This window comes from Diorhabda sublineata, chromosome 2, assembly GCF_026230105.1.
Source record: "Diorhabda sublineata isolate icDioSubl1.1 chromosome 2, icDioSubl1.1, whole genome shotgun sequence".
Lineage (NCBI taxonomy): Eukaryota > Metazoa > Arthropoda > Insecta > Coleoptera > Chrysomelidae > Diorhabda > Diorhabda sublineata.
The window spans coordinates 25,322,269-25,344,384 of NC_079475.1; the positions used below are offsets into that span (position 1 = coordinate 25,322,269).

General features: G+C 30.6%; 1 protein-coding gene across 6 annotated transcripts in view; it reads left to right on the plus strand.

The window, feature by feature from the left end:
- The window catches only part of LOC130453329 (serine-enriched protein), a 50,283-nt gene that overhangs the window by 15,971 nt on the left and 12,196 nt on the right, over nucleotides 1-22,116 (plus strand). For 2 of the 6 annotated variants that reach the window (XM_056792999.1, XM_056793002.1), the window contains exon 8: nucleotides 4,384-4,550. In XM_056792999.1, the coding sequence (XP_056648977.1) occupies nucleotides 4,384-4,550 (167 nt within the window). Of the gene's footprint in view, nucleotides 1-2,042; nucleotides 2,210-4,383; nucleotides 4,551-10,681; nucleotides 11,634-11,761; nucleotides 11,929-22,116 lie in introns of those variants that run through there. The other 4 variants (XM_056793003.1, XM_056792998.1, XM_056793001.1 and 1 more) reach the window with 3 other exon arrangements.

Below are 22,116 nucleotides of genomic sequence, written 5' to 3' on the forward strand. Positions count from 1 at the left end.
AACACTTACCTAGCAGAAACACAGAAAGCTGGAGAACCTTAAAATCTCTTCGAGAAGATAGATCAAAAAACCTTATATCGCCAATAACATTAGAAAAATGGGATGAGTATTTCTCTAAATTATTTACAGAAACAAGGCCAGAGTTCGAAAATCAAAGACAGGACAATATAAATATTATGACATCTCCGCTTAGAATTACAATTAAGGAAGTAAAAGACGTTTTTCAGTCACTAAAAAATCTAAAATCTCCAGGTCCGGGTATAATAGCACCAAAGTTAATTGAAAATGGCACTGAAAAACTTGTTTTTCATCTGCAAATGCTGTTCCAAAAGTGAAGAATGGAAAACATCTTACATGACTACCGTATATAAAAAAGGGGACAGAGAAAACTGCGACAACTACCGGGGACTTGCAGTGCTGTGTACAATATCCAGAATTTATGGAAAAATCATAAAAAATAAAATCGAACAGGAATATTGCAACATGGAGGCAGAAGAACAGGCAGGCTTCAGAGTGAAGAGGTCGCAATTAATTGATAAGAAAGCCGCCAAAAATCAAGAACTCCACCTTTTGTATGTTGACCTTAAAAAAGCATATGACAGCGTACCACAAACAAAACTATGGGATGCCTTGGAAAGAACAAATATAAATGCGGCCCTAATAAAAACAATACAAAAGCTTTATGAAAACAATAGGTCCCAAGTAAAAATAAGGAACAAGGTCTCACAAGGATTCTCCAGTAATAAGAGGTTAAGACAAGGATGCTGTTAGTAGTAGCTAGTAGTAGTAGCTAAAGCTAGTAGAGGAATACAGGAAATGGGGTTTGGAAATAAATTTGAGTAAAACGGAGTATATGTGTATTGGAGGAGAACAACAAAATTTAATACTTGAAGAAATACAACAAAAAATAAGTCGTTGCACAAAATACAAATACCTAAGCATGATCATCACTAATAAATCAGTTAAATAGTGTATTGAAGGGCAAACAAATATCCAAGGAAAACAAACATCGAATATACAATAGCATAACAAAAATTATAACAACATATAGTAGCGAAGTCTGGCCTCTAACAGAAAAAAACAGTAAAAATGCTTGAAGCCACAGAAATGGATTATTGGAGATGCGCGGCAGGAATCTCAAGACGTGAAAAAATAAGAAACGAGAGAATCAGGGAGATCGTGAAAGTGCAGCATACGATTACAGAAGACATTAGGGTGAATCAGTTAAGATGGTACGGACATGTCTAAAGAATGCCTGAAGACTGCATACCCAAACAAATTTCAAATTGGACACCACGAGAAAGAAGAAAGAGAGGAAGACCAAGATTAAGTTGTAGGGAGGGTATCGAGAAGGATATTCGAGAAAGAGGATTGGAAGAAGATCTTTGGGGAAATAAAGAAATATGGAAACTGGGAATCGGAAGACAGCGAAAGAAGCATAAACATGACAAAAAATCTAAAAACTTACTGGTAGATAGGTCACATAACATGCCAATTTAAATCATTAATGCTAAGCAAACTTTTGGAAGATATCTCTCAGGAAACCTAAGCAGAATGTAGCATATTAATCTAGTTAATTCCTCTATAACATTATCACTTATACGTGGAAATATTTTTACAGCTTTTTATCGAGCAACAAGCCACAATACAGCAAAAAACTAACTTCCTTGTTATTGTTTGAATAATATTTCATAAATAATCTACATCAACTTTAATTAGACATTTCTTCAGTCACAATATCGAAAACAATTTATACTAATCAACAGGAAAAGTCCAAAGCAATGCGAGCTAATGGCATTAACAACGTGTTTTTCATAGAGTGGACTCAATCTACCTTTTTTTGTATTTCTGTGGTTTCAACTCGTCAAAATTATAATTTTTTTTGTGATATCACTATTTCAAATCTATTACTGAATTTTTAGTACTTATACTATATTATAAATTTTTATCAACTGAGCAGAAATATAAAGTTGTTGGTCAAGTTTGGAAAATACTCTAAAGAAATAATTGAATTTTTCATTGTTGTGTAATTGGTTTAATAGGTAAGAAGTACTGCGACAATAATCCAAGTACGAGTATAAAAGAAGTGGTCGGAAATTTTTTAGAATACATCCAGTTTCACAAAATACCCACTAATGTTCTAATGCGAGAAATATACCCTTTAGGATTACTTCCCCAGAGTCTATTCGTGAATGCTTTGGCATATCAGGTGCAGTACATGTTGCTAGATCATTTTTATAATTAACGAATTTATTCATGGTATTCACTCTGTTTAGGTAGAATATATTTATCTCATGCATTGATATATGAAAGAAAAAACAGACTTGATTTTGTCAAAATGGTAATTCTGATTTATATGAAAATGTCAAAGCTAGTACACAATTTAAATTGGAAATGTTTCCATTACAGAATAAAAAACAATGTTAGCATTTTCTCCGAATTTCATTCACTTTTTCCATGAGAAAATTTGAAAAAAGTCGAGTTTTTCCATTTTGAGTATTTCAGTCATTTCAAATCAGTAACTATCATTAAAGCTATGGGATAATGTCCACTTTCAATTTTGGATTCTTCTAATTATGACCAATTCTTTGATAATAACTTTCAAATATTCTATTTGAGTGTGCTACACTTGGCTATTCAGGGTGTTTAAAAAAAAGTGATTGAAATTTTATATGAATATGTTTTGGAAGTTGAAACATCCAATGAATTTGTTTTTATGTATAAAAGAGGGCACTAGTTACACGATTCGTACCAAGTAGTATTGTATGTTACTTACCTTTAATTTCAACAGCATTTTATGAGATTTAGACTTACTGTTTTTGCCAGTAGTTTGCAACTGTCATCAACTTACACTTAGCTCCAGGTGGTTACAATTGTGACATAATTAGACATCTCAGTATGGTATAGTGATCTGAGCTAATCAATGCTGATATATGCTACTTAAACTGTGAACACCGAATTTAGAAAACTGGCAACAGGATACTGATGAAGATATTGATTAAATATATTGTTCTCACTGCTAAGATGGTTGTAAAATAATAGATGTGGTCGATAATTTTCTTTAAATCGACATGTTCTGTCCAACATAATAATATATTTTAATTTTGAAATTATAATTTATTTTACTACTAACAGCAACAAAGCTAATGTTAGATAAATCAAGCGCTAATTTTAGATCGTTTAATCGACCAAATGTTAATGATTCAATTAAAAAAAGGATAAGGTAGCTAGTGTACTGAATACGAAGTTTATGGATGAAACATTATACTGTTTTATTTTTATGAATTATGTGATTGAAAATATTTGCTGTAAAATTATGTAAAACGGCAACAACACATTTTTCTTTCGGTTTTTTTCTGAAGACGAATAATACATATATTGTCAGTTATTGCTACTTGAAAAGATCGGATATGTCACAACTATGTTAGCGATTTCGATGGAGATGGAGTCAATCGAGATGTTTAATCATCCCATAGTGAAATTGACCGACGTGTTAAATGTAATAGAACAAGGCAACAGCTTTGATAGTACTGGTAAATAGTTTGAAGAAGTAGATTTACTACATATATACTTTATAGCTGCATTTGATCCCTTTTCATAACGTCCACGATTAGATATTTCTTTGGCACCAGTTCTGTTAATTCTAATTCTAATTAATTCTCCAGTTAATTGCACTTCTAACAAGCCTGAATTAATAGTTTGCCGTAGCCACCCCGATCATCAGAATTCCATCGAACAGGTATATGATGTGATGGGGAGAGGCTGCCCAATTCAAATACTTTAGCGTAGTTAATCCAAGAAAATAAAGCTCATTGAAACGAAGTACTACAAGAATATATCGACCACCTAGTCTTACACTACAATAATTTTTCTGATGAATAATGTTATTTGGTACTTACTTAAATATAAGATTCATTTTTCATCAACTCCAGACTTTGAAGAAGTGATGAACACCTTAAGCACAATCACAAATTCAATTACTTGAATGATGTAGTACGTGGTTTGATAAAGAAACGGTTACAAGTATCTTTATTTCTACCCATGGGGATAACTTTCAATTTTCTCATGATTTATTTCATGCTGCAAATATAGATTTCTAATCAATAAAGGGTGAATGACGATATGGATAAATTCATTAAGAACAATTATTGATTTGTTTGGTAAAAAAGGAGTTGAACTACTATTCGATACTGATAATCATTATAATGATAAATTATGAATATAATCACTAACGAAATATCTTTTATTAAGTAATTTGGAATAATTTGTTATATTTTTAGTTATTTGCAGTTTTTTTTATTTGTATTATTTCTACTAATTCACAAATGATGTGAAATTCTTTATTCAGTTAATTTTTGACACCACTGTAATGATTTTAAATAGGTAAGAAGTACTGCGATAACAATTCCCATACCAACATCAAGGATATTATAAGGAACTTGATGGAGCATATTCAGTTCCATAAAATCCCGACAAATATTCTTATGAGAGAGATCTATCCTTTAGGCGTATTACCAGATGATATTTTTGTAAAAGCCTTAGCGTATCAGGTGCAGTAGAGTTTTAATCTAGTTCATTTTCACTTTATATACTATATCTTCTAGAAAAAATGAAGTATTTCAGGGAGCACGTTTTTGAATTTGGGTACTCAAAAGCGTGAATCAAATAAGTATTTTTTAACTTTTGTTATCAAGTTTTTAAATTCACATCCAGTTTTTTCAATATGCATGAGTATCATTTCACTATTGGGAGAATTTTGAACATTTTTTTTCAATTTCTGTATACATCACTAGATATTATTCAATTGATTCATATCTTATGCATCTCGAGCATTATTAAAAATTGCCTACAGAGTTCTCCTTTTGGAAGTGATTTTTCAACTATCTGAGGATATTTTACTCAAATATAAATCACACACAGAACATTTAAGATGTTCAATGAAACATTGAATACCAACTAGTTGTTGAAGTTCTAATTAGAAATTCTGGAACTTCTACTATCGGATTTTTTGTTTTCTGCTGGTGGTTCGGAAAAATTTATAGGCTTGGTACAGTGTTTTACTGGTTCTGAAAACAGGTTGGTTAAAATTTTTTAACCAAAATCACATTTTCTACATTAACCTATAACTTTCTTCTCTGTACCTGTTATAAACCATTGGAAAATCATTATTACGATCCTCAATACATTTGGAAAGACAATATCCATGGACTTAGATAACTACCAAAAGAAACTAAACGCTCACTAACTCAAATATATTCCCAAGAATTTATAGACCTCGACTGTGGTTGCTTATCTACATGTCTGCCTTTGAATCTAATACAGATTCATTAAACTCAGTTCCAAATGCCGCGCTCTGCCTTTGTCTCACTGTTTCACTCTAGCCTCGCTAACAACCTTTATGTTGACACTATTCTCTTTAAGATCCTTTGTATGCTGCTCCAGTATCTTCTAATTCTTCGATTCCTGTTTACTTGCCCTTAAAACAATAACTAAGCACCATACTAATCACAATTATATATAACTTCTTCGGACTCAAAAATACTTTCTTAACTTCATCTGATTCTCCGCTTTCTCAATATTCTTCTCCTTTTACTTTGCCGAAAAATTTCCATATAATGTTTAAGCTTCCTTTATTCATTTATATTAAACACGTATCTCCTTGTACTTATAAAAAGAACTGTTATAGAATATCCACGAAAATCTTAATCTTCTATACCTCTAAAGCTAACTCTGATGTTCGCCACAATGAAGTATTGGTTTTTTCCGCCTACCTTCAAACTGTAGTGTTAGCATTGGTGCACTTTATACCAACTTTCGGGGTTTCCAATAAATTTCCTACTTCTAGAAACATATTGCTTTGTAGTGACTTTTTTACGAGCCACTCAATAGTCCAAAGCATACCCAACTTCACTTTGCTCCAGATTTCTCTCCCATCTGGTTTCTATCTGGAGTCGTTGGAATATATTTGTAGATCACCATGCCAAAACAATTGTCTGGAACAACATCTCAAAAATCATAGCCCAGTTTACAAATGGTTTTAATATGAGTTTGTAAAGCTACATTGAAAAATCAAGAGCTACTTGTAGCCAAAAGTATGAGTTCAAACTAGCCCTATATAACTTACACATGTCTATCAGACGTTTTAGGAAATTTCCCTGTTTATAAATTTATATTTAACTATTCCAAACAATATTCCATTATAATCAACAATTTGATTTGAAGCATGAGTTGATAAAACGCTCAGCTTTTTCATTTTAGGGTTCCTCAGAACTACTAAGATCCAAAATATGATTTAAGAATAGTGATAGTTCCTAATAGCTCATGTAAACACTGCTGACTACCATTTCTGATGGTAGTTTCGTTGAATGTTAACAAAATATATTTAATACTCCTATATTACTATGGTAGGAGTCTGGTAGAGGATGACGACTCAACAGGATAGCTTTGAAATGCCATGCGCTTGTCCAAGAATGGACACTACACTTCCCTACTACAGCGCACAATGAATCGAGTCAGCACCAGACCTGTTAATCTAACATACAACAACAGTAGTAGATGATGTTCACTTATTGATATATATCGCAAATTAAGAATGTTGCAATTTTGAAATGAGTAGTGCTGAAATAAAATGAATTTTTGTTGATAATTAATTTATATAATTGATAATTTCATTACCACAATATGTTATTTGATTCACGCCAAAAGATATAGTATGTTTGTCACATTTGCACCATTCACAAATCGTATCGTAACATATTCCACTGCAAGGTATTATGGTGGGGAATTTGAAACAGCTGATATCAGAAAATGTGTCATATCGAAATAGGATCTTTGGTATTTAAGATTAAAATTAAAAAAACTCACTCACACTCATAAAAAATATAGAATAAATATTCATATAAGTATTTGTGATTTTTGTATGATAAAAAATTAGTCTACATGGACTTATTTCTCACAATATGAATGATCTGTTGAAAAAAATTTGAACATTTTGAAAATTGATGGGAGGTAAAAACCGAAAAATATTTTCTTATATATTTTATAGTATTGTGTTTAATTCTAGTTCAATAAGCTAAAGTCTTTTTATTATTCCATTCTCAATAAAAAGGAGACTTACGAACACAACAGACAAGAGATTTTATATTCTTTTTATTACCTCGAATGGGTTTTAGTATGGAAATAAACAAGTTTTAGTGAAATGACAAATCACTAAATCATAAGTGGGCTAAGTAATAAAATTAGAAGTGAACTATTGAGTTACTACGGAAAAAGAAATCTTTAAAGCTGCATTATTATAAATTTGAGCGTATAAAACTTCAATCGTACTAGCCGACATCTCGAAATAGTTATTTTTTATTTTGCACTTACAGTCATTACCTACTATACTCAAACGGGTGTCGTACTAAGAAGCTTCACTAGTAGATACGCAAAATTTGAGGGTTTAACGTTCGAAATGACGACCTGCCACTGTTAAGTGTCAAACAGATTATATTTACTACATTATTTTATACAACGTTGAAGTCGTTGAAATTTCCAATGGAATGCTTCAGACAAAAAGTATATTAAATTTTTTAACTCGGCATACATCAATTCATCTAGAATTGCTACATCATACCATAGCCTTTACCTACTCCAGCCCCATTCTGGTAGGGTTTTGAACTGTTATTTAACATTTTCTCAACTTTTTCTTCATAAGAGATACATCTCATTCTCTCTACCCACCATAGCTAGCTGTTGAGGGAAGGGGACGGCAAAGGATAATACCACTTACATGTCTCTCATTTTATATTTAAAACTAATTCTATGACGGGATAACTCAAATATATGTGACACCATTTTGAATAAGACCATGACTTAGTTTGATTCAGTGAAAATCAAAGACATCTTTTTAACATACTGTGTTTGCATTATTTTGAGAAGTTGTCACCAATGTCAATCATGGTGACTCCACTGTTAATCATTGTTAATGAAAAATATCCACAGTGGAATTTTTCTCACTACCTACTAAACTGATTTTCTGTAATATGGATCAGGAACTGTCCTGATCTGAGAATAATTAGATTAACTATGATTTTTGATTAGCTAAAAGCAATGGAAATGACGGTTAATGTAATTAAAAAATCGAATCGAGCGAAGACATGCATTTGATCATGGTTCAATTCATCATGGTAAAAGTGCAAGATACATTTTACGAAAATCTTTCCTGGTATTAATATATTTAAGACATAGGAAAGGGATCCGAACATTTACTTGAATGAGTGAGAGCTCATTACACACTCGTAAAATTGTTGAATTGATTCGAATAGATAAGTAGTACAAGATACTTTTAGAGATACTCTATGTATTATAATTTAGGTCGATATGTCTTTGCAAATAGATTTTCTTGGATATGCGCAATAAACGCATTTTTTATTAGTGTTTTATCAAATATATTCTAAACATATGAGGAAATTTTTTCAGATATCAGTTGTTTCATTATATTATGATAACTAGCATCATTTTTACTAACTCAGCAGATCTCTACGTTCAATACATTTATTCACTAATGCTATTGAATTGTGATTAATAATTAGATAATTATTGAATTAGAAAATAATATATTTCTGCAGCTTAAAATGTGTTCACAAAATAGGACTTTGTGGAAACTATAACCCGGATTCAGATTGATCACCTATCAGCTGATTGAGGATCCTAACCCTCAACGAAATTTAGATCATAATTTCCGATCGTCGCGTTCAATTTTCGGCGGAAATTTCAAATTCAAAATTTAATCAACAAGAACTTTGGATTTTTATAACTTTTTGTGCGTTAATTCTTCCGTAATATTCATTTAAATGTAGAATAGATTCTAAAAAGGAAAGAACCTGTTATCTGATCGCATTTAGTCACCGGTCTACCAGATCAGTTTTCGAACAACAATGAACGTGATCCGGATTAGTTTCTGAACATTCAGATCATAATCGACTTAACCCGTTCATAGTTGAACGCTGCGCAGTAATGTTTTTGCGGGCTGTTTCATTTGTCTATGGTATTTTTATTATTAAAAATTATTTATTCCCCTGAAATGACTGCTTTTCAGTATATAAATAGTTTATTAGTTTAAAATTTCAGTGCAAAATCCGTATGAGGTGGTAATATATTATACTACTTAATAAATATTATGGAAGAACTGACGCTTAAGAATAATCAAAATCGAAAATTCTTGCAGATAATGTTTTAATTTGAAATATCCACCGAAAATTGAAAAACTCGACTTTCGGAAACTGTGATCTAAATCTCGTTCTGGATTGGGATCCGCAATCAGCAATAAGCGAGCGACCTGAACCCGGGTTATAGTTTCCGTCTTGATGTAATTAGTTATCAATGAGAATTCAACTATAACAAGAAGTGATGTATTAATTTTTACATTTATATGTTATGTTCATGACGCCACTGGATGTCTTAACTGCTTTCTTAGCAATTTGTTTTTAAAAGTTTTCCATTAAAAATCATGCAAGAATGTGATACATTTATATCGTAGAATATGGGGTTAGTTAGTGTTCTTTTATATCTAAAAAACTAAATGAACAAGTACACGAATAACAGTATACCATATAAAAAATTATTCAATTTTACTTAAATTTCCTGTGCTCAAGTTTTTCTTTGATAATTTCTAAAAACTATTCTCATTTTTATTGTAAAAACTGTAAGCAAAGTATAATCAAAGTTCAACATACTCTCATCAATAAATAAAAGTTCAAATGCAGCGTCAGATTTAGAGGTCTGGACATGTAGGCAACAAAGGAGTAGGGCTCACCTTAAATAAAATTAACTACTTTATCATTCGAGTTTTCCAATGAATAATTTTTTCTGAAAACAGGTAGATTCTATTGGCATTTAATAAAAATGTATAAATAAAATCGAAAAAAGGTTTTATCTAAAATCAAATAATAGTATTAATGAACGGAACCATTCCAGATTCTAATTGCTTGATTCAAGTGAACAAATATAATAAATTAATGTTTTTTTGTTTAGTTGAGAAAGAATATTTGGACAAAATTCTATGGGTGGAGGTTATACATAGAAAAAATTGTTTACCATTGTTCTTCCCCGTTTCCAAAGTATCCCCTAAAAGCCCCTCTGCTTAAATGACTAACTTAACTATTCAAAAAATATTAAAAAAAATATTCAAGAAATCAAAATAAAAAATCGAACTAAAACTGAAGTAAGTAATTCAATTGGGACACTAGTGGACGTCATAAACTCTAAATTATGAAACTTTTCTCAATGGTATTGAGTCCCTCTGGTTAGTGTATTTTCATTGATAATTTATATACCTTGATATCAAATCTGTATAAAAATAGCTTCTACTAATTCAGATATATACTAAAAATTATGGAATGTATCACGATTAATTATTAGGAAAGTTTTTTTTTCAATTTTTATGCTCTCCAAAAACAATTTATTACTTTTGTCACATTCATTCTTATTTCCTTCAGTTATCTCATCCTTTTAAATAAGTTTAAATGAGGTTGCAATCTCCTTAATGAATCTCACTAGATCTTTAGTCGATATTATATTGGTCTCCAAAAGATTGGACTTGAGCATTCTTTTTCTAGAATTTTATCACTCACATATTTCATCAATGCTCTGCAACTTGTTTCCAATTCACTTCATTCATAACTTGTGTTGTTTCTTCTAGGGAGGGTATATAGATGAAAAATTCAAAAATAAAACGAGTAAACTCAAACAAATTGAAGAAAAGTATCCTACATCGACTGTTTGAAGAGGCATTCAAATATCCGATTCAAAAAGTATGGATAACAATAATTTCCCTCAAATTCATCAGTCGCTTAATATGTGATAGGTGTATCAAATGAAGTAATTGGTTAAGTATGGAGTTCTGTATCATGGCTTAAAAAATTTATCTATCCTTTAAGTAAATAATTATATTAACTATTAACAATTTTCGTTATCATCACTTCGTAAAATATTACTTCACACCACCCGAATTCCTGTCTATCGCTCGTCACATATCTCCATTAATCAACTGGGCTCCATACTTTGAGCTCCGGCCTTATATTTGCGATAATTGAAAACATGGTAGGAGAACCTTCCAGGAGTGGCATGGTTTAATGGTTACCAAATATCAGGAGCCACACACTTTGTTTTGTTAACTTATTGCCGGTGCCGTTAGTTTGGAGTGAACCTTTGTCACAAATGACAAACCAACTCAATAAGATAACCGAAGCTTCCCAATTGAATCTGATCCAAATGTGAAGAGCTTTCAAGATAATAAGGTTCCAAGTTCTTTTTTACCGTGAAATAATCAAGTCTTTGAAAAAATACATATTAACTGAATGATTCCGAAAGTTTTCTGAGGTGTTAGCTAACGTGTACATAAACATCCAATTCGTAACACTATCAACGAACGAATTTCTTTACCTGTCGTACTACAAGAAAGAAATGTTTTATTATTTGGTGTTATTTACTATAGATAACAAGCCCTCACACCAACAAGTAGCGAGTGAAGTAACCTAGATTGTTTATAATTCACTTCGGCTAGAAGCTAGTGATTTTGAATAACATTAGTTTATTTTTATTGTGTTTCAACCTTTTAAGATTCTTTAATAAATTTTATGCTTTTGCATCTTTCCGAGTTCGATAAATACCAAAAGTTTCCCATCTGAACAGAGACCCTAATTTTACACGGAATGTAGATATAAGTTACTCTTTTATAAATTAGCTTTTTTTTCTCATCGTTACTCAATATTTCAAATAGGTAAGGCATACTGCGACTATAATCCTAGTACCAATATCCAAGAAGTTATGCGAACTTTCGTGGATTATATCGCATTTTACAAAATTCCTGCAGCTCTCCTGATGCGAGAAGTCAACCCTTTGGGTTTGGTACCCGAGGATATAATTGTGAACGCACTGGCCTACCAGGTGCAGTACTCGATGTTCATTAGATTTGATGTTTTTTGGAAAACGATTTGATAAATTAAAAATAAGAGTTAGAAAGCTTTATATGTTTAAAATATTATTTCTGTGACTTAAAAAGAAAAACATTTTGTTCTTTTCTTGAACCAGCTCCATTTCATTTAAATGTCAATGTTTAATATTAAGGTAAGATAAAATTAGTTCTGTATCTATCTAAACCAAATTTGATAAAGTCTAAACTGTAGAACAACTAAGGAAAAGGGTCTCAATTTATTTTTCTTATAATCTATACAGTGAATGAAAAAGAGAGATTACACGCAAACTTAGTCCAGTAACATATGTGAAAATTTTAATTTCTATTTTGAATATATATTGCGTAAGTTTAATTAGGTATGTTTCTAAGAAATAGTGTAGAAATCGAAGAACAGTAGATTTTATGGCGATGTTTATTATCCAATAAACAAGTTTTGTTAAATAATAGAGGTGCTGATCATTCTTTATTTGAAGACCCTTTTTATTGAAATTGTTGTTTGTTGATATAACGGAGTCAGTAAAATTTTGTCAGTTCATCTTAATAGATTTTTGGAAAGGATGAAATAATGTTTTTGGAAAATGTATAAATATGGTCGAGACTACCTGGAAAAGCGGTAAGACTTTTTACAGCTGCGCGAAAATCGCAGATACAATGAAAATGTTGATGGAAATTTTTATATAAGTCTAAATATAATATACTTGGTGTTTATATATTCGACCGACAACGCTCTACAGAGAGATCTCAATAAATGATTCATTTTGTCAAAATAAAAAATTTGCCATAAATCGAGGACGCCTTTAATTTTTTTTAAAATTTGCTGACCTATATGATCCTCGATAAAGTAATATTTTGACATAAACAAACTGGAAAAATTTAACCAGTGACGCGCTGTCAGGGTTAGTTATCACTTGTATCCCCCTATTTTTCACGCCACTGGAGCAAATTCTTTTTTTTTATTTTGTTTTAAACTGCCTGATTAATTTTAGTTAAAAAACTAATAACCTTTTGTGGATCTAAAATGAGCGGTGTCGTAGAAATTTTCCTCTAAACAAAAGTCTGTAGGCAATCAAATACTACTCTAAATTATAATCCAGTCATATTTTTTCATTCTACTCTATGGAAAGTTGTAAAAGAACAGTGTCACATCGATACAAATTGGCCAGTGTTCAAGGATTAGAACCTAGAGATTTGCGTATGGAATTTTCAAACTGGTATTTACAATGTGTTGTATATCGACGAAGCTAGATTTACTAGGGAAGGAATTTTCAACAATAGAAATAGTCACGTTTGGAATTAAGAAAATCCGCACTTTGTCTGCGAAATGGGATTTCAGCATAAATATTCGGTTAATGTGTGGGTGGATATGGTAGGGCATTACATGTTACCAAATAAATTAAATGGAGCAATTTATACGCGCTTTCTGGAAGAAATGTTGGATGAATTCTTAGAGAATGTACCGTCAAATATTTGACCACACATGTCGTTTCAACACGATGAGGCATCTGTTCATTTTGCTGCAGCGGCAAGAAATTACTCAAACAGACGTTTTAAAGAAAAATTGATTGGTCGGGGTGGACTCAATTGTTGGCCTCCTAGATAACCTGAAATAAATCTTATCGATTTTTTATATGGGGCTATATGAAGTCCTTAGTGTACGAAACAATCATCGAATCTGAACAAGATCTAATAGCTAGAATTCAAGCTGCGGCAGAAAACACTCAATCCCATCTAGATTTATTTTCAAAGACACGTTTTTCAACGAGATTCGTTGATTGATTTTTAGGTAGGATAACGAAAATTATCTTTAGTAGGAAAATTTAGTATAGAGGTTGCTACTTTGAAGGACTGGGGTTGTAGGGGTTGCGTGGGATTGTGCTGTCCTAGCTGAAGAGGAGAAAAAGCTATCAATCATTGGCCAGAAGAAGACGAAAAGAGGGCTCTGGTGTTTGGAGATATTTTTTTGTGTTTTTATAAAAGCTGCGGCTGCATGCACATAGCATGATTAATTTTGTTCCGTTGGTCAATTAATATACTTTGTCAATTATTTCCATTATTAATTCAAGTTATTGCAGAATGATGGCCGAGTATTTTAGAGGAAAAAATTATCTATCTTTGGTGAAGGTAGCGTGATAAATCCACGGTCTTGATTTCTGGATTTTAGTAAGAGTTGAGTATTAAAATAAAGTTCCTCGGAATCGTTACCATTTTTTAAGTTAAATCAACTCTTAAGACAAGTAATAAACATAATTAGTATTAAGTTGAAATTGTTAGATTAATAAAAATTCTGCCATCGAAATTAATGGTTTCTAGACGTAACTCATCGAATAACATAATTTACATGCTAGTAATGACCAATCTGTATACAGTATACTATCTCCATTCGAAAAAATTTTAAAATTATAATCTCTTTCTATTTAATGTTTGTACAATGTACCGAGGACGATCTGCCATGTTCAGGTAATTACTTATAGAAAAATGTATTAAAAATCGTTAAATGGTGGTTGAGATATCGAAGTTAAGGAGGTACAGTCAATTATCGAACACCATTGCCAATGAAAGCCACAAGAAACTCAAAGAATTTTACAACGGTAAAGAAAATCCTAATGAAAATTTGTACTGGATGGGCAACTGAGATCAGATAAGTTATACATTTAGTTCATATATTTTGTTTGAGATGCACCGTTGACAAAACACCGTTTAAAACTTATAAATCTTTGTATAAGATAATTGAAATGGGTCAATTAAATTAAATTAGAAAAACTGAAAACATTTCTTAGCCTTATTCCGCTCTCTTGGTGTCGTCATGAGTGGAAATTAAAAATGATATAGAAGATGAGCAGTAATTATTTCAATATATTTATTAACCACAATTAAAATCGAGTTTATTTTTATTAAAATTATTTAAAAATTTTAGAAATGTCAATTCTAAACTCTTATTTTAAAATTAGTCTGAATCCTTTTCCAAACATCATATAGAATAGAGTGTTATATGTACCAGTAGCTGAGTGTGAATATCAATTTTAATCAATTGAAAGTACAGTGGTGAGTTCACTTTGTAAAATTTTCCAAGAAACTAGACTTTATTTAAAAAACAATGGAAATTCTTTTGACCAATGATTTTCGGAGAGGCAAACTGTAAATTTAAAGGTACTATGCTAATTTGTGGTTAATGTTTTCGTATAATCAACTTCAAGTTCCACAGATATTTTTCGTGAAGGTAGATTTTTTCCTATTTTACTGATTTTAGTCATATCAAAGCTGTCATTTACTAGTAGTATTGTGAACGAAAACATACTGTAGATATCCCTCGATATGATAATTGTATATTTTATTTTTTTTTTAATACTTTTATTATCATTTTATCGTATAAATTGCTCTGATTTTGTTTCATTTTCAACACTTTACTTAATTTAGCTGATTATTATGTAGAGAAATTGATAGTTAAAGTGGAATAATATTATTAAAAGTGAAATAATCATTTGGTATAAGCAATTGTTGTGTCATCTAAACAATTTCTCACCTGATAAGCGTATTGTTTTTGCGCATTTCTTTCATCATCGGATGTACAAATCTCAAATTATTATCAGAGACCCAACAGAAAATAGTGTATGAACTGTGGATAAACTTTGGTATTTAATAGCAAATTAATGTTTCGTAACTTTAGTGTTTGATGTTTCGTAGTATTAGGATGTATTCGTAAATAAGCATGAAGTAAAATAATATTGCTTAAAGAAAGCTTAGGAAAATATGAGTGTATTTATATAATTTTTTTAGGGAAATATTTGCCACGTGTTATAAGAAAATGAATATTTTCAATGAAATCAAATCAGATATCAAGAACTATGTTATAAAAAATTTAAAAGGCTAACACGGGAATATTAAAAAGCTCTCAGGTAGCAAAGTATTTGAATTAGTCCCATTATAATTGGGAAATGACTCGATGACAAAATTTCTCGATGTTCTATTAGTTAACTGGGTAGGGATGTCCGCTGAAAAAATACATTGATGTTTTTTCCGATGTAATGCATCGTTACATTGCATCTATTTGCGATGCATGGAATTATTGGTTAAATAAAAACTAAAAGGCAAAAAAGTTTATTTTCTAATAAATTTCTATACAATAAAGTTAAAACAAGGTAAAAAATAATTTAAATATCCCAATATTTTTTTTGTAAAAATAGGGTTTTACTTAATCGTTTACACTTAAGTCTTGACTCATTTGGAGTTTGTGCGGCTTTCGAAAATAATCGTTAAGACGGTATTGTATTTTCAAATCATTCCATATTTCTAATGGATTTTCGCCTAACCTACTAACTGGAATTTTAAATAAACTGATATTTCATCTGAAAAGTTGCCGTCTGTTTTATTATTCTTCTAGTTTTTATGGATCAATTTGTGGTGGTCAGTCCACAGACTGAAGCTCTCTTCTGATCTATCTGAGCTAACTCCTTTATTTATTGTATTGCATTAGAACATGCAATTGCAATTGCATCAGTGAAATAAAGTTTTTTAAATCTAAGACCAAAGAGTTCAATAAATAATAGTCTGAACTTATTTGATGACAGGTTCCTCAATAGAATGTGATTTGATTTCGGAAGTAATACAATGCTCAATGGGTACAACTTAACTGCTGGTAGTATATTTTCCGCTGAAATTTCCTTCGTGGCAGCATTGGCGGCGCAAATTTGGACCAGATAACAATGTCATTTATAGGGCCCCGTAACTCAAAAATCTATCTATCATATCCAGCGCGTGGAAACATCTTGAATTAATTTTGTTAGTGTTGTTGTAGCTTTCCTTAGTTCATCACTAGCAACACAAGTTTGCTTAAACCAAATTACAATATTCATTTTATTTTAGATATAATGTGATTTTAAGATATGAGCAAAGCAAGGGATATGCTATTTCAACAGCCTCAACCATATTTGTAGCAATATCTGTTATAACTCATTTTAATGCCCCACTTATTACATGTATTTAATAACTTATCAGCTATATATTCAGAGACGTGTCTCGAATCCAGTTCATAAACTCCTAACGTTACTGAATTGAATTCAATATTTGTCCCAAAATGTGCAGTAACTTCTATAGAGCTACGCATTTGCATGGAGTCTGACCAAATATCAGTTGTCATTGTTATGGATTGGATGTCTTTGTAAATTTTTGATAACACGTCGCACTTTTCATTAACTCATTTAGTCAAAGTAAATCGACATATTATCATAACTGCTAAAAGTGAGCAGATAACATGATTATTCAGAATATAAAGTGAATGTTTCATAGAAAAATGGTTTCATAGAATTGGTTATTCCCTTCTTTTATGTTCTGAGTAGATTGTACATTTATTTCATTGTCTCTAAGAGGGACAAGTTCTAGACTTTCCATGGAAATAGGAACTCTTAGCTTTCCTTTCTTTTAATAAAAGTTGAATACCTGTCATCTGAATGTATATAACTGTATACCAAGTGCTCTCTTATTATGTTAACTTAGAGTAGAGTAGAGGTATCTAACCTTTATGAACTATATATCTCGTGATAACTTTAATACAAAATATGATGATTCAGTTTATAAGTTGACTATATTTCATAACCGAGATACAGAGTACTTTTTTCAATTCTATGGCAATGAGAGAAGATGATGATATTCACGTGAAAGCGAATGAGAATGAAAAAAGCATGCCGAGATAATTATTACCGTAAACAAAGTATCTGGAAAACTATCTTTCTATTATTTTCGAAAGTTTCCTAGCTTGACGTGTGATCTTTTTGTCAAATTTGAACAAATCATATTGAAAGGATTATTTTTTAGAGTTAATTCTTCATAATATGTATCAAAGTTTCTACAGATATTGGATATTACCACTAGAAACCAAGGATACGTGCTTGGTAATAGAATATTTTGTAAGTACTATTCTGCATAAAATTTGGTATATAGGGTGATTTATTTATTGTGATAAAGTTATAATATAAGTGATAAAGTGTGATATCAATTTAAGGGATTGTAGTCATCATTTGTCTTCACATTTTAAATTTGTTGTTTCTGTTGCAACCGAAGCATTCTGTATTCCCACCATCATGTCATGCCTTATTGGAGGTATTTTGTACACTTAATTCTTAATGTGACCTCAGAAAATGAGTCCATTTTATTAAAATTCTCCTCTTAATTGGATACATTTATTAGCAGCGAACCTGCAACGTCTCTAGACCTTTAAAAAAAATGTTTCTTCTTGCTCTGCAAACCAGACCTCCACAGCTTTAGGTTTTTGAATACCTCGTAAAACACATCACAACACCATATTATTGTAATGTGGAAGAAGATTCCACCTTGATATGGCGCAGCATTGTGAATAGTTTTAAAATATGGAAACTAATGATGGCTCCCTAACTTTCAAATTGATATATCATAGGACAAAGGAGGCACTCAACTTTATCACACTAATCAATCATCCTGTATATAAAAATATGTTGAAAAATTTCGTATCGAGTGCGATTTTAGAGAAAAGAAGCTTTTTTGAATCCTTGACTTAGTAGTTTGTGATATTGATAACCATTAATAGCAATGAGATTAAAAATTCATTTCCACCTTTTAGTAAAATTATTTCGAATAAATGACATCAGACTAATTATGTATGTATCCTGTTCCCATGTTACGTCATTCCAATATATCATGATTAGAGTAGCAAATGGATTGTTTCAGTTTCACCTTTTATCATTTTATATTGTAAAAAATGTAACAGTTCGGTTAATGAAATATTTTTGGAATAAATTGAATATTTTAGTGTATTTTCGGGTAAATATGAAGTTGTCTTTCCCTTCATAAGTTTATTTTGTATCATTTTATGTTATTTGCTTGAAAATGCATCCGCTCTAAAAATAAGAAATAGGGTATTTCGGAATAGCACTCCATTTTGTAGGGAATAATTCTATAGGTGAATATAAAGAAAAAAGTTGTTATAACAAAACTTCCAAAAACGCTTCGTAAACGAGTTATAGTGAGCGGTAGATTTCGCCCGGATTTCTGATCCACCAATAATAGGAAGCCATATTGAATGTCTCAGGTCTGAAATTGTTATGCAAATTTGTTTGGCCTATGCATATTTTGATCTGAAAAATTGAATAAAATAGGTCAGATCTGTAACTGTACATGTTACAACTGTAACATTTTATTAATCAGTACTATGTTTTAATGGAGACAAATTATACTGCATTTTATTATTGTTATTCATTAAACAATTGAAAATATAGCTTAATGTTAAAATGTTATTACAATGCATAAAATGAAAATAGATAATTTTCTTAATATTATCCAGAACTTAACACTTGCCTACATCATTTTTGTTTTGTTTTTCATTCATTTAACTTGCATTTACTTTTTATTGAAGTTGTATCGTACACATTCTCTTCAGAATGAAATTTTCTGTGATTTTTATTTCAAAGTTTAATAAATTTATTAGGCATTTAACGAAGTAATTTCACTCCAAACGTAAAATAAGCATATTTTGGAGTTGAGTTTTTTGTATTTTACGACAAAACTATTACAGTTACAGATCTGAGACATATTTTATTCAATTTTTCAGGTAAAAATATGCATAGGCCTAACAAATTTGCATGACAATTTCAGACCCAAGACATTCAATCTGGCTTTCTAGTATTGGTAGATCAGAAATCCGGCGAAATCTATCGCTCACCATAACTCACTTACGAAGCGATTTTGGAAGTTTTGTTATACCAACTTTTTTCCTTATATTTACCTTAGTTTAAAATACTTTATTATTACTTAGCAAATAATGGCCAATAATTTGAAAATTTAATAATATAAATTGTCTTATGTTTTAATTAATACAATTGATACATAACATAAATATTTACTGTTTTACTTGGTTGATCTTAAGGTAACCCCAATTTCCATTTGATATTATTTTGGTTTTCTCTCTTCCGCTAGAGGGATGCAGTAATTTCATTGCAAACATGGTTACAAACTATCCTCCTCAAATCTTTATTTATCATTTACCTTCCTCAGTTGACTTACGTAAATACGATTTTAGTCCATTGGTTATAACTATAATTATTTTAAATAATGATCGTTTTTCAGTGAGTATTTAGTAACCAAACTGGTACATAGCGCACACAAAATAGAGACAAAAAAATACATTCATTTTTTATTTTCTTATTGTTTCTCCTACGGAATTAACAGTAAGTAATTATCGATGTTTCCTCCTGCTTACGTAATCACCATTTAGAAATACATAGTAGTAATAAATGTTTAACGGTTGGTAAAACATGCGCATTTGAAAAATCAGAACCAATCCATTTGTAAGTAGTGCAGTAGTACAGTTACGTTTAAATTTTGAGGTAGTATTTTTGATTAAATTTAATATTTTCGAAATTTGAGGTTCTGTATCCACTAACGGCTATTTTTTAATATTTTTCATAAAATTGAGTTAAAATAAATGTATTAGTAGAGATCTGTTATAGAAATATTCCATTTGGTTGTTCTAATATGCTGAAATATTGTTTTTTGCAGTTCGTTTTGCTTCAAATGATTTTTATGTTAGATGTATAGGATGAGTTCAACTGTATATTAATTAATCAATAAATTAAAAGTATGATATGGAGTTGAACTAAAATTGTAATAGAGAATTCATAAGTATTTTACTAGACTAATTCAACACCTACTTGTTGTTTTTCTTATTTTATTCGTCTAAAACCAAATTATAGAAAGGGAGTACAGATAATAACGCCTCTTTCTTAAATTAAATTCAAGTTTTTATTTTTAATTAATAATATAATCACCTTCATCATTCATCTAGTGTGTTAATTTTCAATGTCGGGCCGATAAAAATACATTGGAATTTGAGTGAAATACCTCGAGAAGGTATTTTGGACATAAGTGGAAATCCGAGGATGCTATATAAGGTGTGTATGGTGGGTGAGATAGTATTTCTCATCCAAATTCATCAAATTTTTCCAAGATTCGTCTGGCGGAGAAATGCCCTCTATGTTGACCATAAAGATTTAAAGTGTCAGAGAGATCTAAATGAACAAAGAATCATCTTTGATATTCACGAACGTCAAATGTACTTGGATAAACATCACAAATGTTTTTAGTTTTGAATAATTAAAATTTTAAGGCCAGTTATTATTGACTGATTCAATTATCACTGACATATTTAATATAATAATAATCTTCTGGAGGATCAACTGAGTTTTCAACAGTACGTTGCTTTCTCAAATCATGATAGTCGAGAAAGACACTTTTTGGACTAACATTTCCATGGCTTCGGAATGACGGAAGGCATCCAATAAAGTGGAGCTGGATCATCCGATTTGTTTTTATGGGAATACCGAAAAGATCCGCTTGAGAATTTTGCAGAATTACAACAGAGAATTGTGGTAGAATACCGACTACTCTTATTGTAGGTATATACAAATATATAAAATATTTTATATGATTGTATGGTGGTCATTTAATTCATATTTCAAGTTTCAGACACCTTATGTGTACAAAACTATGTGTACAAATAATGAATTGTATTTATTACTTTCATTAAAATGTTAAAGATGATTACTGTAATTATTTCTCTTTCGAAATACATTCACAGTTTCCAAATACGAAGACTTAGAAGAACTAAACCGTTTGAGGTTGTATTTATGTGTAGCAGAGTCAGAGCTCTGTTGTATAGCCACAGCAAAGAAGTGAGTAAATTGTGTGAAAAACGAAGGGAGCTTGAGTTGAAATAAAAATGACGTCCAGCTATCATTTATAAAACACTATTCTTGTTTTGTTGTGTGGATTCATATCATTATTCATTTTATTAGAACTGCTAAATATCAAATGAAAGATTAATGGTTTTGAAATAAAATAGAATTGGAAATAGTGGACACTCTATTTTTTGAAATAGGTTATTTCTAAATATTATTATATTTTTATTTTTCACTATTATGGGTTGTTCTTAGAGGACTAAATGACTAAAGATAATTTGTAAATATAGTTTAGTAAAATTATTTTGCATTTCACACTAATTTCTATTTAGCTTTAGAAAACTCAATAATGATAACGTTAAGAGCGGCAAATTTTCAAAACATCATGTCTAGTATAATACTTATTGAAGTTGGAGATAATTTTTTATTCCTATTATTGAATGTTATTCCAAGATAGTT